The sequence below is a fragment of the Pongo pygmaeus genome, chromosome 8, assembly GCF_028885625.2.
Source record: "Pongo pygmaeus isolate AG05252 chromosome 8, NHGRI_mPonPyg2-v2.0_pri, whole genome shotgun sequence".
Lineage (NCBI taxonomy): Eukaryota > Metazoa > Chordata > Mammalia > Primates > Hominidae > Pongo > Pongo pygmaeus.
The window spans coordinates 98,546,648-98,561,216 of record NC_072381.2 but is presented as its reverse complement, the minus strand read 5'-3'; the positions used below and the strand labels follow the sequence as shown (position 1 = coordinate 98,561,216).

The 14,569-nt window shown below is 46.6% G+C and overlaps 1 protein-coding gene across 2 annotated transcripts in view; it reads left to right on the top strand.

Moving 5' to 3' along the window:
- Window positions 1–14,569, top strand: part of MYOF (myoferlin) — a 173,509-nt gene that overhangs the window by 50,362 nt on the left and 108,578 nt on the right. For both annotated transcript variants that reach the window (XM_063669988.1, XM_054435782.2), the window contains exon 5: window positions 3,003–3,090. In XM_063669988.1, the coding sequence (XP_063526058.1) occupies window positions 3,003–3,090 (88 nt within the window). The remainder of the gene's footprint in view (window positions 1–3,002; window positions 3,091–14,569) is intronic.

Sequence of the window (14,569 nt, the reverse complement as noted above, 5' to 3'; positions counted from 1 at the left end):
GGGCCAGACCCTTTTTAATAACCAGACCTGGCAATAACTAATAGAGTGAGAACTTACTCATTACTGCAAGAATGGCACCAAGTCCTTCGTGAGGGATCCACTCCCATGACCCAAAACCTCCCACCAGGGCCCAACTCCACTTTTGGAGTTCACATTTCAACATGAGATTTGGAGGCAACAAACATCTGAACCATATCATGGAGTAAGGAAAGTAAACGGCCTCAAGCCCTGCCCCCTGTAATTCCTCTTACCCTTTTGGGGGTCCCTGGAGCACCTCTGGGAATCCTGAGGTTATAGAACACAGCATGAAAACCACAGATCAAGGGGGTGGCTGTCTGTGTGTTCTTCTAGGTTTGAAAAGTTTGATTCTTAGATTCAGTTTAGCAACTAAGCCCTTCAGTGCTCCCTGCATTCAGCCATGAGATGCTGCTCTTATGATTCTTTGTGTGCTGTGAAACTGTGGCTGGGGGTATATTCCTTATCGTGTTCAGTGTCTTCCAGAGCAGTAGTTCCAAGGTGTGTCAGTATATGAGGGAGTATTCACTGATGAACAGAAAAATGGAAAAAAATAAGGCAATGCACTGTGTGTGTGTGTGTGTGTGTGTTTACCAGATGTAGGAAAAGTGGCAAATGAAAGTGTAGGATGTGCATTTAAATTCACATAAACAGGCTGGGCAAGGTGGCTCACGCCTATAATCCCAGCACTTTGGGAGGCTGAGGCAGGTGGATCATCTGAGGTCAGGAGTTTGAGACCAGCCTGGCCAACATGGTGAAACCCCATCTCTATTAAAAAAAAACACAAAAATTAGCTGGGCATGCTGGCACGTGCTTGTAATCCCAGCTACCCAGGAGGCTGAAGCAGAATCACTGGAACCCGGGTGTGATGCGGAGGCTGCAGTGAGCTGAGATTGCGCCATTGTGCTCCAGCCTGGGCGACAGAGTGAGACTGTCTCAAAAAAAAAAAAAAAAAAAAAAAAAATTCACATAAACAACGAATAATTTCTCAGTGTAAGTATGTCCTAAATATGATGTCCTGTCCAGATGTCCAGATTTTATCTGGTCACCTTGTGTGTGTGTGCACATGTGTGTATGTATGTACGTGTGTGCCATCCTTATTTGCAAAGGACTCCCTTTATTCTGAGGTTTGTCTCTCCTCATTTTTGGTGTTAAAATGCCTCTCTTTTATAAAATGATTGTGATAGTAGATGATAGTTGTGGACAGGTGTTTGGCAAAATACAAGTTAGCAACCGAATGTTGATTTCCCCTAGCAAATTTTTTGAAATTTTGTGGGTCCATGAAATTAAAAAGTACTGTATACAGCAAACTCTGCCCTAAAATAATGCTCCATGTGAGAAATTGATATCAGCTCTTCTAAGTAGGAATAACATTGTCTCTTGTAAGGAACTAGTATGTTTCCTTCTGCTGGTAGTGAAAGCTACATAATGCTTTCAGTTTCCCTTTTCACTTGGCTCTAGACATTTTGGAGGTCACAGATTATGCAAGAGAAATGGCAATTATATTTAACTTTATGGTTTGCATATTTGTTTCCTCTTTAGCCAGATTCAATTCTCCTTTTTTTATCCTATTTTATGAATCACAAATTTATATACATGTTTTGTTAGTCACTTTTTTTTGTTTGTTTGTTTGAGACAGAGTCTAGCTCTGTCACCCAGGCTGGAGTGCAGTGGCACCATCTTGGCTCACTGCAACCTCCGCCTCCTGAGTTCAAGCGATTCTCCAGCCTCAGCCCCCTGAGCAGCCGGGATTACAGGCACCTGCCACCATGCCCAGCTAATTTTTGTATTTTTAGTAGAGATGGGGTTTTACTGTGTTGGCCAAACTGGTCTCGAACTCCTGACCTCGTGATCCACCCACCTTTGCCTCCCAAAGTGCTGGGATTAAAAGCGCAAGCCATCGCGCCCAGCCTTGTTAGTCACCTAAAGTTCTCTCTCATTTTTTTTTTTTAAGACAGAGTCTCCCCGGGCACGGTGGCTCATTCCTGTAATCCCAGCACTTTGGTAGGCTGAGGTGGGCAGATCACGTGGTCAGGAGATCGAGACCAGCCTGGTCAACATGATGAAACCCCGTCTCTACTAAAAATACAAAATATTAGCCGGGCATGGTGGTGCACGCCTGTACTCCCAGCCACTCGGGAGGCTGAGGCAAGAGAATCGCTTGAACCCAGGCGGCAGAGGCTGCAGTGAGCCGAGATTGCGCCCTGCACTCCAGCCTGGGCGACAGAGTGAGACTCTGTCTCAAAAAAAAAAAAAAAAAGTCTTGCTCTCGCTCTTTTGCCTAGGCTGGAATGAAGTGGCATGATCTCAGCTCACTGCAACCTCCGCCCCCTCCAGGTTCAAGCAATTCTTCTGCCTCAGCCTCTGAGTAGCTGGGATTACAGGCGCCTGCCACCATGCCCAGTTAATTTTTGTATTTTTAGTAGAGACAAGTTTTCGCCATGTTGGCCAGGTTGGTCTCGAACTCCTGACCTCAGGTGATCCACCCGCTTCGGCCTCCCAAAGTGCTAGGATTACAGGCATGAGCCACCGTGCCCAGCCCTAAAATTCTTCTTTAAAGAGAAGCATGATAAATCTCAGCAATTCATAATGAAATAAGCAATGAGCAAACAAATAAATTAATCATTTACAGTGAGCCTCTGTAATTGTAATTCTGTGATGGGAGGGCATCTCCAGTCTAGGATGGAGGTGTGTGACAAATTCACACCTGCTTGTCACAACTTTACTCTGTTGATGAGGTGGCCCCTTAGCAAGGATACACTTGGCAACCTGTGACAGGGAGCTCCTTCCCCACCCCGCCTTGGCTTTCAGTGGGAGGATAGGAAGAGTCCAGCTTATGTCCCTCTCCCCGTTTCCAGCCTCGCTTTCCTATTCCCTCTGTCTTACCCCTTCCAAGACTTTGGCTCCTGCTGAAGTCACTTGCATTGAGTCTATAACATGCTGGTGCCCTGCACTGATAATATTTGCAATGAATTATTTCTACCCAGGCCACCATTGACTTGGTGATCGGCTATGATCCGCCTTCTGCTCCACATCCAAATGACCCGAGCGGGCCCAGCGTGCCAGGCATGGGAGGTAAGCTGACCCTTCTGAAGGCCCAGCCACCCCCAGGGGAGGGTTCCAAAGACACACAGGAGAGTGTCTGGAGTAAGACTGCCATCGATCACAAGCCTGTAGCTCCCTGCCCACCCAGACAGGGGCCCCGCGAGGCAGGTGGGGCTGCCTGAATTGGGACATTGCAATTGTTTATGAAATGCCCTTCAAGGTAGAGGGGAAGGGTGAACCAGCCCTTTACTGAACAGCCTCACGGTGAGCACAAAAAGCACACGTGGGCTCCAGCAGAATGTCCCAGGGCTTTGCTTCAGGTTTGTGGCTTCCACCCCATACAGTGTCCCCAGGCTGTTTGGCTCAAGGAGTGGCCCCTCTGCTCTCCTCCGTGTGTCTCCTCACCTCCCAAAGGTGCCACCACCGGGCTCTGCTCTCAGCACCAGTCTCATGGGCGTGGCCTTCGACTGAAGCCTCCTTCGCTCTGTCCCATAACCCCGGCCCCATCTTGTCCCCAAACAGCCCCAGGTCCTCTAAGCAATTGCTTCTCTTCAGCATAAGCCTCATTGTCCTTGGTCTCTGACATGGGTTGCCAGTCATTCAGGGCCATCAGGTGCCACTCTAGGTGGGGTTGGGGCTGAGGGCTCGGAGAGGGAGGGCCTACAAGACAATCAGTCCTCTCATGCAGCCGAGTCTGACTCCCTCTCAGTGTTTTCCCAGGATGACGTGATGCTAAAAGTCTCTGTCCCTTCCTCAGCCCTAAGATGCATGACCAAGGGCCCCATCTGTTACCCCAGTCTCAGCATGTGCCTCAGGAAGGGAGAGGCCCCTTATCTCACCACACTCACCTGCTTCCTTGAAACTCTCCCTCCTGGCTGGGTGTGGTGGCTCACGCCTGTAATCCCAACACTTTGGGAGGCCGAGGCGGGTGAATCACCTGGGGTCAGGAGTTCGAGACCAGCCTGGCCAACATGGTGAAACCTTGTCTCTAATAAAAATTCAAAAAAATTAGCCAGGTGTGGTGGTGAAGGCCTGTAATCCCAGCTACTCGGGAGGCTGAGACAGGAGAACTGCTTGAACCCATGAGGAGGAGGTTGCAGTGAGCCAAGATTGTGCCACTGCACTCCAGCCTGGGCAACAGAGTGAAATTCCGTCTCAAAAAAATAATAATAATAAATAAAAAGGAATTCTCCCTCCTGGGAGGAAGTCCTGCACTTGTTCCTGAGATGGCTCCTCGGGGCTCATCTTCTCCTTGCTTCTCTGGGTTGGGAACTTGGCTCTCCGGCTGCTTAAGGGTTCACTTTACACCTGCAGCAGCACCCTCCCTGCCTGTCCTGCCCACTCCCACCTGACTTCTTATCTTGCTCAGCCTGACCTCAGTGCCTGCCCCTGCTTATGCACCCATTATGAATGTTTTGGCTCATTTTTTGACTAAGTAGTTGTGAGTTTCCAGTGAGGGTTAGGTGGCTTCCTCTTGGTGACAAAACTGAGATGGCCCCAGCACATCAGCAGCATGCTCTGCCTGTCACCCTCTTCCTAGCGGCACCCTGAGCATTCTACTTGGCTTTGGACACTCAGCCCTGCGGGAGCCCTGCAGTGGCTCAAGAACATCCATGGCTCCCTTTGCTTCTACAGCAGTGATGACAAAAAAACAAACAAACAAAAAACCACGAAACACAGAGGACACAGGCCAGCACCAATAACACCATCAGGTGCAGAACTGAGTGGTCCCACTCATTTCCCTCGGACCTCCCCTGCCGATGACTATTGTCCCCAGCATTTGTATCTGTGTGGGAAAGGCACTGGGTGCTTTCTGGCCTGCACAAGGCAGCCCTCATTGATGGGCTATCTGGAGTAGCCTCTGAATTGGAAAGATCAGGGCATCTTTCTTCATACTGTCGTTTCTCCTAAGCTAGACCCTGTTTATTAGTTTCCTAGGTCTGCTGTCCTAAACTGCTGCAAACTGGGTGGCTTAAGCAACAGAAACATTCTCTCGCAGTTCTGGAAACCAAAAGTCTGAAATCAGGGTGTCAGCAGGGCTAGTTCCTTCTGGAGCCTCTCAGCCTTTCTCCCAGCTTCTGTTGGTTGCCCGCTTTCCTTGGCATCTGTGGCTTGTAGATGCGTCACACCAGTCTCTGCCTCTGCTGTCACATGGTGTTCTACCTGTGTGTCTTGATGTCTATGTTGCTTTTTTCCCCTCTAGGATATAGCTCCTGAGTGGCTCAAGGATCTTCCTCTCTGTGTGTCTGTTTTTGATTTTTTGGTTTTTTTTTTTTATTTTTTTATTTTTTTAGACAGAGTCTGGCTCTGTCGACCAGGCTGGAGTGCAGTGGCGCGATCTTGGCTCACTGCAAGCTCCGCCTCCAGGGTTGACGCCATTCTTCTGCCTCAGCCTCCCAAGTAGCTGGGACTACAGGCGCCCGCCACCACGTCCGGCTAATTTTTTGTATTTTTAGAAGAGACAGGGTTTCACTGTGTTAGCCAGGATGGTCTCGATCTCCTGACCTCGTGATCCACCCGCCTCGGCCTCCCAAAGTGCTGGGATTACAGGCGTAAACCACGGTGCCCGGCTTTTTTTTTTTCAGATGAAGTCTTGCTCTGTCATCTAGGCTGGAGTGCAGTGGCGCAGTCTCAGCTTATTGCAACCTCTGCCCCCGGGTTCAAACAATTCTAGTGCCTCGGCCTCCCGAGAAGGTGGGATTACAGGCGCCTGCCACCACACCTGGTTAATTTTTGTATTTTTAGTACAGATAGAGTTTCACCATGTTGGCCAGGCTGGTCTCGAACTCCTGACCTCAAGTGATCTGCTTGCCTTGGCCTCCCAAAGTGCTGGGATTACAGGTGTGAGTCACTGCACCCGACCCCTCTCTGTGTGTCCGTGTCCAAATTTCTTATAAGGCATTGGTCATTGGATTGGGACCCACCCAAATCAAGTTAAGATAAGGTCACTCTGGATTAGGGTGAGTCCTAACCTTCTCTTAAGGTCCATAACCTTATCTTAACTGTACAGAAACCTTATTTCCAAATAAGATCACATTCTGAGGTTCCAGTGGACATGAATTTTGAGGGGACAGTATTCAACCCAGTACACTGGCAGATAAAAGACAATTTCATATGTTGATTCCATTCCAAGAGCCAAAATATTAAATGGGTCCTCTTGTGTTACCCCTTCTGCCAGGCCTTTAGGAAAAAAAAAATACTGTGTTTCATTCAAGTAAAAAGAGTAAACGTAAAGAGGTCAGCGCCACACCATTTGTTAGTATTTATAAAGTAAGAACATTGCTTGCTGGGTTTATTTTATTTTAGTTTTTTGAGATGGAATATTGCTTTGTCACCCAGGCTGGAGTGCAGTGACATGATCTCTGTTTACTGTACCCTCCGTCTCCCAGGTTCAAGTGATTCTCATGCCTCAGCCTCCCAAGTAGCTGGTATTACAGGTGTGCACCACTATGCCCGGCTAATTTTGTATTTTTAGTAGAGATGGGGTTTCACCATATTGTCTAGGCTGGTCTCAAACTCCTGACTTCAGGTGAACCACCCATCTTGGCTTCCCAAAGTGCTGGGATTACGGGTATGAGCCACCATGCTTGGCCCCAACTATTGAACTTTTAAACCTGCTGGCAAGAAAATCCCTGCCACCCGAGGTTCCTTCTCCTTTCCTCTTGGTTTAAGCCTTTGTTTGTAGCACCAGTGCTCCCAGCAGGACAGTAGACTGAAGGAGTCCACCATCCCCTTAGGAGTCTGGCTCCCAGTGGGCTCAGCACCAGAGAACTGCACAAGCGCAGCCCAGCTCTCCCACAGAAGTTCTTTAGAATCCCTGACTTTGCTCAACTAAGACAGGAAATGAACCAAAACTTGGGTTCCTTGTATTTGGATTTCAAACAAAGAAGGTCACCAAGTGTTGGTCTGCAAATGAGCTGTGTCTGCAGGGCAATTTTATTTTTAAATGCAAGATGACAGAGCGAAATTTCTATGCTTGATCTTAGCCAAAAGTCTGAGAAGTGATGTGAAATTTCTTTATTACAAAAAATAAATCGCGCTCTTTGATCTGGAAGTGCTGTCTTTGTTCTATAAAATGAATGTTTGCCGGGGCTGAGTCAAGGGTGGCATTCTGTGTGTCGGCTTCCTAATCTGGCTAAGAGAAACTTCCCTTCAGCATTAAAAAAAAAAAACAAAACAAAAAACAAAAAACTTCCAATAGCCTCGACTATCTAGATGTTTCAAGGGAAAACATTTCTTTTCCCTAACATAGTGTCTTAGTCTGTTTGCATTGCTATAAAGGAATACCTGAGGCTGGGTAAGTTATAAAGAAAAGAAGTTTATTTGGCTCATGGTTCTTCAGACTGTACAAGAAGCATGGTGCCAGCCTCTGCTTCTGGTGAGCCCTTCAAGAAGCTTCCACTCATGGAGGAAGGGAGGAAGCTTCCACTTCTTAGAGAGGAGGAAAATGAGAGAGAAGGCCAGGGTGCCTATTTCTAAGCATTTCTTAATAATAATAATAAGAAAGCATTTCTAAGAATGCTTTCTTAGAGCTCTTTTAAACAACCAGCTCTCAGGTGAACTCATTCATTACTGCAGAGAAGCCACCAAGCCATTCATGAGGGATTCCCCACCCATGACCCAAACACCTTCCAGTAGGCCCCTCCTCCAACACTGGGGATCAGATTTCAACATGAGATTTGGAGGGGACAAATATCCAAACTATATCACATGGTAATTCAGTTCAACTGAGCAAAAGGTATCTTTGAGCACCTACTGCAACTCCCTGCTAGGGAAAACACCAGGAGAAAAAAACAACTTACAATCTTGGGGGAATATAAGACAAACAAATATGAGACAGAGAACAGCAAGACAGCCATACCTCTTGGCATTGCATACCTTAATGACATAAGCAGGACATCTGGCCCAGAATTTGCCTTTTTTTGCCTTCAATTAACTTTCTTTCTTTTTTCTTTTTTTGAAGTGGAATCTCAGTCTGTCACCCAGGCTGGAGTACAGTGGAGTAATCTCGGCTCATTGCAACCTCCACCTCCCCGGTTCAAGCAATTCTTGTGCTCAGCCACCCGAGTAGCTGGTATTACAGGCACGTGCCACCATGCCTGGCTAATTTTTTAATTTTTAGTAGAGACAGGGTTTTGCCATGTTGCCCAGGCTGGTCTTGAACTCCTGACCTCAAGTGATCCACCTGCCTCTGCCTCCCAAAGTGCTGGGATTACAGTCATGAGCCACTGCACCCGGCCTCCCTTCAACTGACTCTTAAAGAAACCCTAAAACTTTACCATTCTATGTAAAAGTAACGTCTGCTTCTTCTGATTTATATATTTTCAAATTCTTAAAATTTGAGCTTGTTTTTCTTTCCTTGAGCAAAAAAGAAATATCTGCTTAATAAAATGTAAACATCACAGAGATACATGACATGGAAAGTGAAAATCTCTGGGTCCCATCCTCCTGAGATAACCACTGCCAGCAACTTCTGCTATTGATTTTAAAGGTTCTTATCCATATAGTGACTCCTGCAGAGGAGATACTAGAAATGTTTATGCTGGAACACAAAAGTGAAGATTTTTAGGAAAATTTGCCCCTGCAATTTGAAGAAGCTAGTTATGATCACATATCACAGGAAGTGAACACCTGAGGCCTTCTTTTTTAAGGAATGCTTTCTTAGAGCTTTTATATGAAGATGACAAAAGGTAGAGACCCTGGGGCACTGGTGGCTTGACTGAAAGTGTGTGTTGTCAAAGATGTTCTTTTCATTGACCCCCCTGGAAGACTGTTCCCATGACAGAGGGGAGGGCTGACCCAGTCTCCAGGCTTGACCTGAAAACCTGTTACCATGGCAACTTAATTTGCCAGATGTCAGTCCGCTTAACTGAAGCCTACGTTCCCGTAGCTGGAAGAAACTATTTTTAAAATCTCACGTCTATTTTTGAAGCACCATCTGTTAAATTTGCGCTCTGTCCAAACATAGACATTCAAAAACTCATTCATAGCCAGACTTCACCGCTTCAAATGTCTTTCATTCCATGAATCCCAAAGTTATTTGCTTAAAATTAATTTTTTAATGGAGTTTTTGCTCTGTTGCCCAGTGATCTCAGCTCACTGAAACCTCTACCTCCTGGGTTCAAGGGATTCTCCTGCCTCAGCCTCCCAGGTAGCCGGGATTACAGGCACCGGCCACCACACCTGGCTAATTTTTTTTATTTTTAGTAGAGATGAGGTTTCACCATGTTGGCCAAGCTCGTGTTGAACTCCTGACCTCAGGTGATCCGCCAGCCTCGGCCTCCCAAAGTGCTGGGATTACAGGCATGAGCCACCATGCCCAGCCTTAAAATTAAATTTGATCCAGTTCAGAAAATATTTATTGACACCTGACTATGGGACATACAAAGGTGAGAAAGCCATTGTTTTACCACCAAGGAGCTTGCAGTTCAGTAAGAAGGTAAGAGATAAACATGAATAACTATAGCCCAGAGCTGAATGTAATACATTCCTCCAGAGAGATTGACCAAATTGTTATATAGGAAACAATTGCTTTCAGAAAGTACTTTTTCAGCTGTGTATTGCAACTCTGTATTCATGGTGCCTAGCACAGCCCTTGAGAAGTCATAATTGTTAATAAATGCTTGGTTGGTTGAGTGAATGAATGAGTGAGTGAATGATAGATGGGCACTGAATATGGTTTAAAAAAATTTTTTTAAGAAGGGCATTCTGGGGCCAGGCGCGGTGGCTCATGCCTGTAATCCCAGCACTTCAGGAGGCCAAGGCGGGTGGATCACCTGAGGTCAGGAGTTTGAGACCAGCTTGACCAATATGGTGAAACCCTGTCTCTACTGAAAATATAAAAATTAGCCGGGCGTGGTTGCATGCATCTGTAATCCCAGCTACTCTGGAGGCTGAGACAGGAGAACTGCTTGAGCCCAGGAGGCGGAGGTTGCAGTGAGCCGAGATTGCGCCACTGTACTCCAGCCTGGGCGATAGAACAATACTCCGTCTCCAAAAAAAATAAAAAGAAGAAAAAAGGAAGGGCATTTTGGGGAACACTAGTGAATATGCCAAAGCTCCTGGCTCATTCAGAAGTGTGTTGAAAGCGAAGCATGTTCCTGAGGGCTGTAGGTGCTAGGCTGCGATATTTGTCCTTGATGGGAAGACCATGGGGCTCCATGAAAGGTGCTCCATGACAAGGGACTGACTTGGTCAGAGCCTAACTGGAAAATGATCCATGTGCCAGAAGATTGTTGCAGGCACTGTTTCCAGGATTGGGTTTCTAATCAAGTGGCTTTGTCTAGTAAACTGATTATATTAGTCCAGTTTTTCTCTAGGATATTTAGGAAAATCAAAGTGCTCATCATAAACAAGTGGTTCTCAATATTTAGACACAGTGAAATCATCAAGGGAGATCTCTAAACGTGCAGTCATCTGGCGCGCATCTCCAGAGAGTTTAATATAGCTCATCTGGAGGGGAGCCCCGGGTCTGTATGGAGAGCCTGATGCAGGCAGATTTCGGAGTTCACTCTGAGAAACGCTGCACTCGTACATTTTGCCTACTGAACGTGATGTTGTCCAGAGGGAGACATAGATCTCTGGGCTTTGTTATCTAGACTGGCTCACAGCCTGATTCATCAACTGCCCCGCAGGACTGCGTTTGCATCCCTGCTTCTTAGGTTCCTCCGTGGTACCTTTGCTCTGGTCTATGTATTGCAACATGGTAGAAAATTCTTAGGGCACATTTAGTGTTATTTACTCAGGAATTGGGGTGGGGTAATGAATTGCTTACAGTAGGACACAAACATTTATTTATAAAACTTTTAACATTTTAGAAATTCAGAAAAAAATTATTCTACATTCCAGCTAAGAAAATGTGTTATCTCCAAAATATTACATGTTTTCCTGCTTCAAAACTTACCCTTTCCTGTTCTGCATTGTCCTTTTAGCTTACACTGAAGATAATATGATATCAGCCCTTTGTTGTGCTTGGGCAATGACCTTTGGCTCAAAGTGATAAAATTCTGGCTTAACCAGTACCACCACTTAACAAGACTTCATCTTGAAAAGCAGAATTAGGATCAAAGGCAGAGGCCAGGCACCGTGGCTCATGCCTGAAATACCAGCACTTTGGGAGGCCGAGGCAGGAGGATCACTTGAGCCTGGGATCACTTGAGACTAGCCTGGGCAACATAAGGAGACTCCATCTCTCCAAAAATAAAAATAAAAATAGTTAGCTGGGTGTGGTGGTGCACGTCTGTAATTTCAGCCACTGTAGGGGCTGAGATGGGAGGATTGGTTGAGCCTGGGAGGAGATGAGAGGAGAGGCAGAATGTTTGGATAAAGGGGGCTGCCAGGGGCTGAAGTGGGGTCTGTGTTCCAGCCAGGAGGATTCCAGTCCAGCCAGGGTGACCAGCAAGTGCCCCTTTTCCTCAGCCATTCCTAGGAGTTGCCTTCACTGGGAAGCTCTAACAAGGATCCCCCTCCCTGGCAAGGTTCAGACAAAGTGGGATGATGGAGGTGGGAGGACAATGACCTGCAGCTCCGGTGACATCTGATATCTGAGTGACTGATATCCCACTCTCTTCTGCTTGGTAGGGAGAAGTGGTGCTAGAGAAGAGTATGGGAGCCTGGAGGAAGAAGGGACATTGATATGCACTGGGGAAAGGCACAGTTGGGGATGCCAAAGGCAAACTTGACTGTATCACAAGGTCCTCTAGGGCTGCCAACTCTTCAGCACTGAGTGGATGGACAGAAGCCATGTAGGCAAGTGTCATTATCACAAGTGACTGCACGCAAGGGCAGTTGGCAGGAATATTGCTGCTGAGCTTCTGGAAAGAGGACCACAATACATCTCAGGAATGATTACATTGCTGGAGCTGTGATGGAGAACCATTTCCAAATGTTAGTGGAAACATACGAGTAAAGAACAGTGGATCACATGCAGTTGCTGATATTCAGAAAGGAGACAGGTCAGTGTTAGATGTAGTGAGAAGCTTTGTAGGATTTGACCAAGTGACACTATAATTATCGGAGAGGCAGGATGGCATTCCTGCAAGGGAGTTGTGAAGAGCTTGTCACAGCCGGAGAGGGACAGTGAGGAATCTTGAACCACTGTGAATCAACAGATCTGGATTTGAGCATTGGCCCCACTATCAAGCTGTGTGACAGTAGGCATGTCATTTAACCTCTCTGAGCCTCAAGTTCCTTTCTTACAACATCAGGAGGTTGGATTTAATAATATGTAGGGTCTCTTCCAGCTCCGAAGTTCTATGATTCTATTAAAATGGCCTGGTCATGGATGGGTGCAGTGGCTCACACCTATAATCCCAGCACTTTGAGAGACTGAGGTGGGTGGATCACTTGAGGTCAGGAGTTCAAGACCAGCCTGGCCAACATGGCAAAACCCTGTGTCTATTAAAAATACAAAAATTAACCAGGTGTGGTGGTGTGCACCTATAGTCCCAGCTACTTGGGAGGTTGAGGCTGGAGAATCCCTTGAACCCAGGAGGTGAAGGATTCAGTGAGCCAAGGTCGTGCCACTGCACTCCAGCCTGGGTGACAAAGCGAGACTGTGTCTCAAAAAAAAAAAAAAAAAAAAGCCTGATCAAAGGCAGGGTTCATATATTATAAGAAGACAGGATGAGAGAAGTTTCTTTTTTTTTTTTTTCAGATGGAGTCTCGCTCTGTTGCCGAGGCTGGAGTGCAGTGGCGTGATCTCGGCTCACTGCAACCTCTGCCTCTGGGCTCAAGTGATTCTCCTGCCTCAGCCTCCCGAGTAGCTGGGATTACAGGCGCCTGACACCACACCTGGCTAATTTTTTTTTTTTTTTAAGAGAAGGGGTTTTGCCCTGTTGGCCAGGCTGGTCTCGAACTCCTGACCTCAGGTGATCCACCCGCCTTGGCCTCTCAAAGTGGGGATTACAGGCATAAGCCACCACGCCCGGCCGAGAGAAGTTTCTTTGGTGATTACTTCCATTTGCGAATGCCAGGATGAGCAGCTGCGCTTTGGTTCAAATAGGCTGAATCAAAGAGCAGAAAGTGTTTCAAGGATTAAATGAACAAATGCTGCAGAGAGTTTGAGTAAGAAGAGACCTGAGGCTGGACCGTTGGATTTTGCAACATGAAAGTCTTTAGCGACCTTGACAAGAGCAGTTTTGGTGGACTAGGAGGGCAGAGGGCTGGCTGGAAGAAGCATGAGAATCAGAGACAGAGTGAAGAATGTGAGTAAAAATGATTCTTCTGAGGAGTTGGCTCCCAAGAGGGGCAGGAAAAATGGAGCAGTAACTGTAGGGGGCACTGTGGAGTCAATGAAAGTTCTGTTTTTTAAAATTCTGGGTGATATTTCAGCATGTTTATATTTTGATGGGAATCATCCAGTAGAAAGGGGGAAACTGATGAATGTATAAAGAGGCAAAACTCCTTAAGTAGCAACAGGAGATAGGATCTGTGCAAATGCAGAAGCATTGGCTTCATTCAGGGAGCACAGATAGTTCACTGACTAATTGTAGCAGGAGAGAAGGCAACAGATACAGGTAGATGATTGATTTGGAGTTGGAAAGATGTGGAAATTTTCTTCTAATTGCCTATTTCTCAATGAAATAAGAAGCCAGGTCATTAGTGGACAATGAGAAAGATAGAAAGGGTGTTGGAAGCTTTCAAGATGCAAAATAGATGGCCGTTCAGAAAGGTAAAGTGATTTGATGTGCTGGTTAATCAGTGGCTATCTCAGACCAGGATCCAGGAAAGCTTTGGGATAGATGTCTTGGAAATGTGGTAAGATGGCCAGGCAGCCCTGTGAGGACACTTACAGTTAGTGATCAGGAAATTAAAGTGAGATCAGTCCAGTAAGATGTGTGTGCTTCCCAGCCAAGTTCAGCTGGCTGGGTGCAGAGGTAAAGTCAGTGGAGAGTTGAATAAACCAGGTAAGCACAGTGAAGTGAGAGGGGAAAAGGGATCGAGGGGCATGCAGTGGGGTGGTCGCAGTGTTAGGTGGCAGGATCTAACCTGGGCTAGGGGTAAAGCAAAGACATGGAGGAAGTGGGGTGCAGGGAAGGCAGTGTGCTCATTAGATTGGGGCTGCTTGTGGGCTGGAGTAAGAGAGGAAGCAAATTGGAAAGATACAAAAGATGGCCTCTCGGCCAGGCGTGGTGGCTCATGCTTGTAATCCCAGCACTTTGGGAGGCTGAGGCAGGTGGATCACTTGAGGTCAGGAGTTCGAGACCAGCCTGGCCAACATAGGGAAACCCCATCTCTACTAAAAATACAAAAATTAGCTGGGCGTGGTGGCAGGTGCCTGTAATCCCAGCTACTCAGGAGGCTGAGGCAGGAGAATCACTTGAACCTGGGAAGCAGAGGCTGCAGTGAGCTGAAATTGTACCACTACACTCCAGGCTGGATGACACAGTGAGACTCCACCTCAAAAAAACAAACAAACAAACAAACAAAAACACAAAACCACAAAAAACAACAAAAAAGATAGCCTCTGTAGTGGATTGAATAGTGGCCCTCTAAAATGCATGTCTAT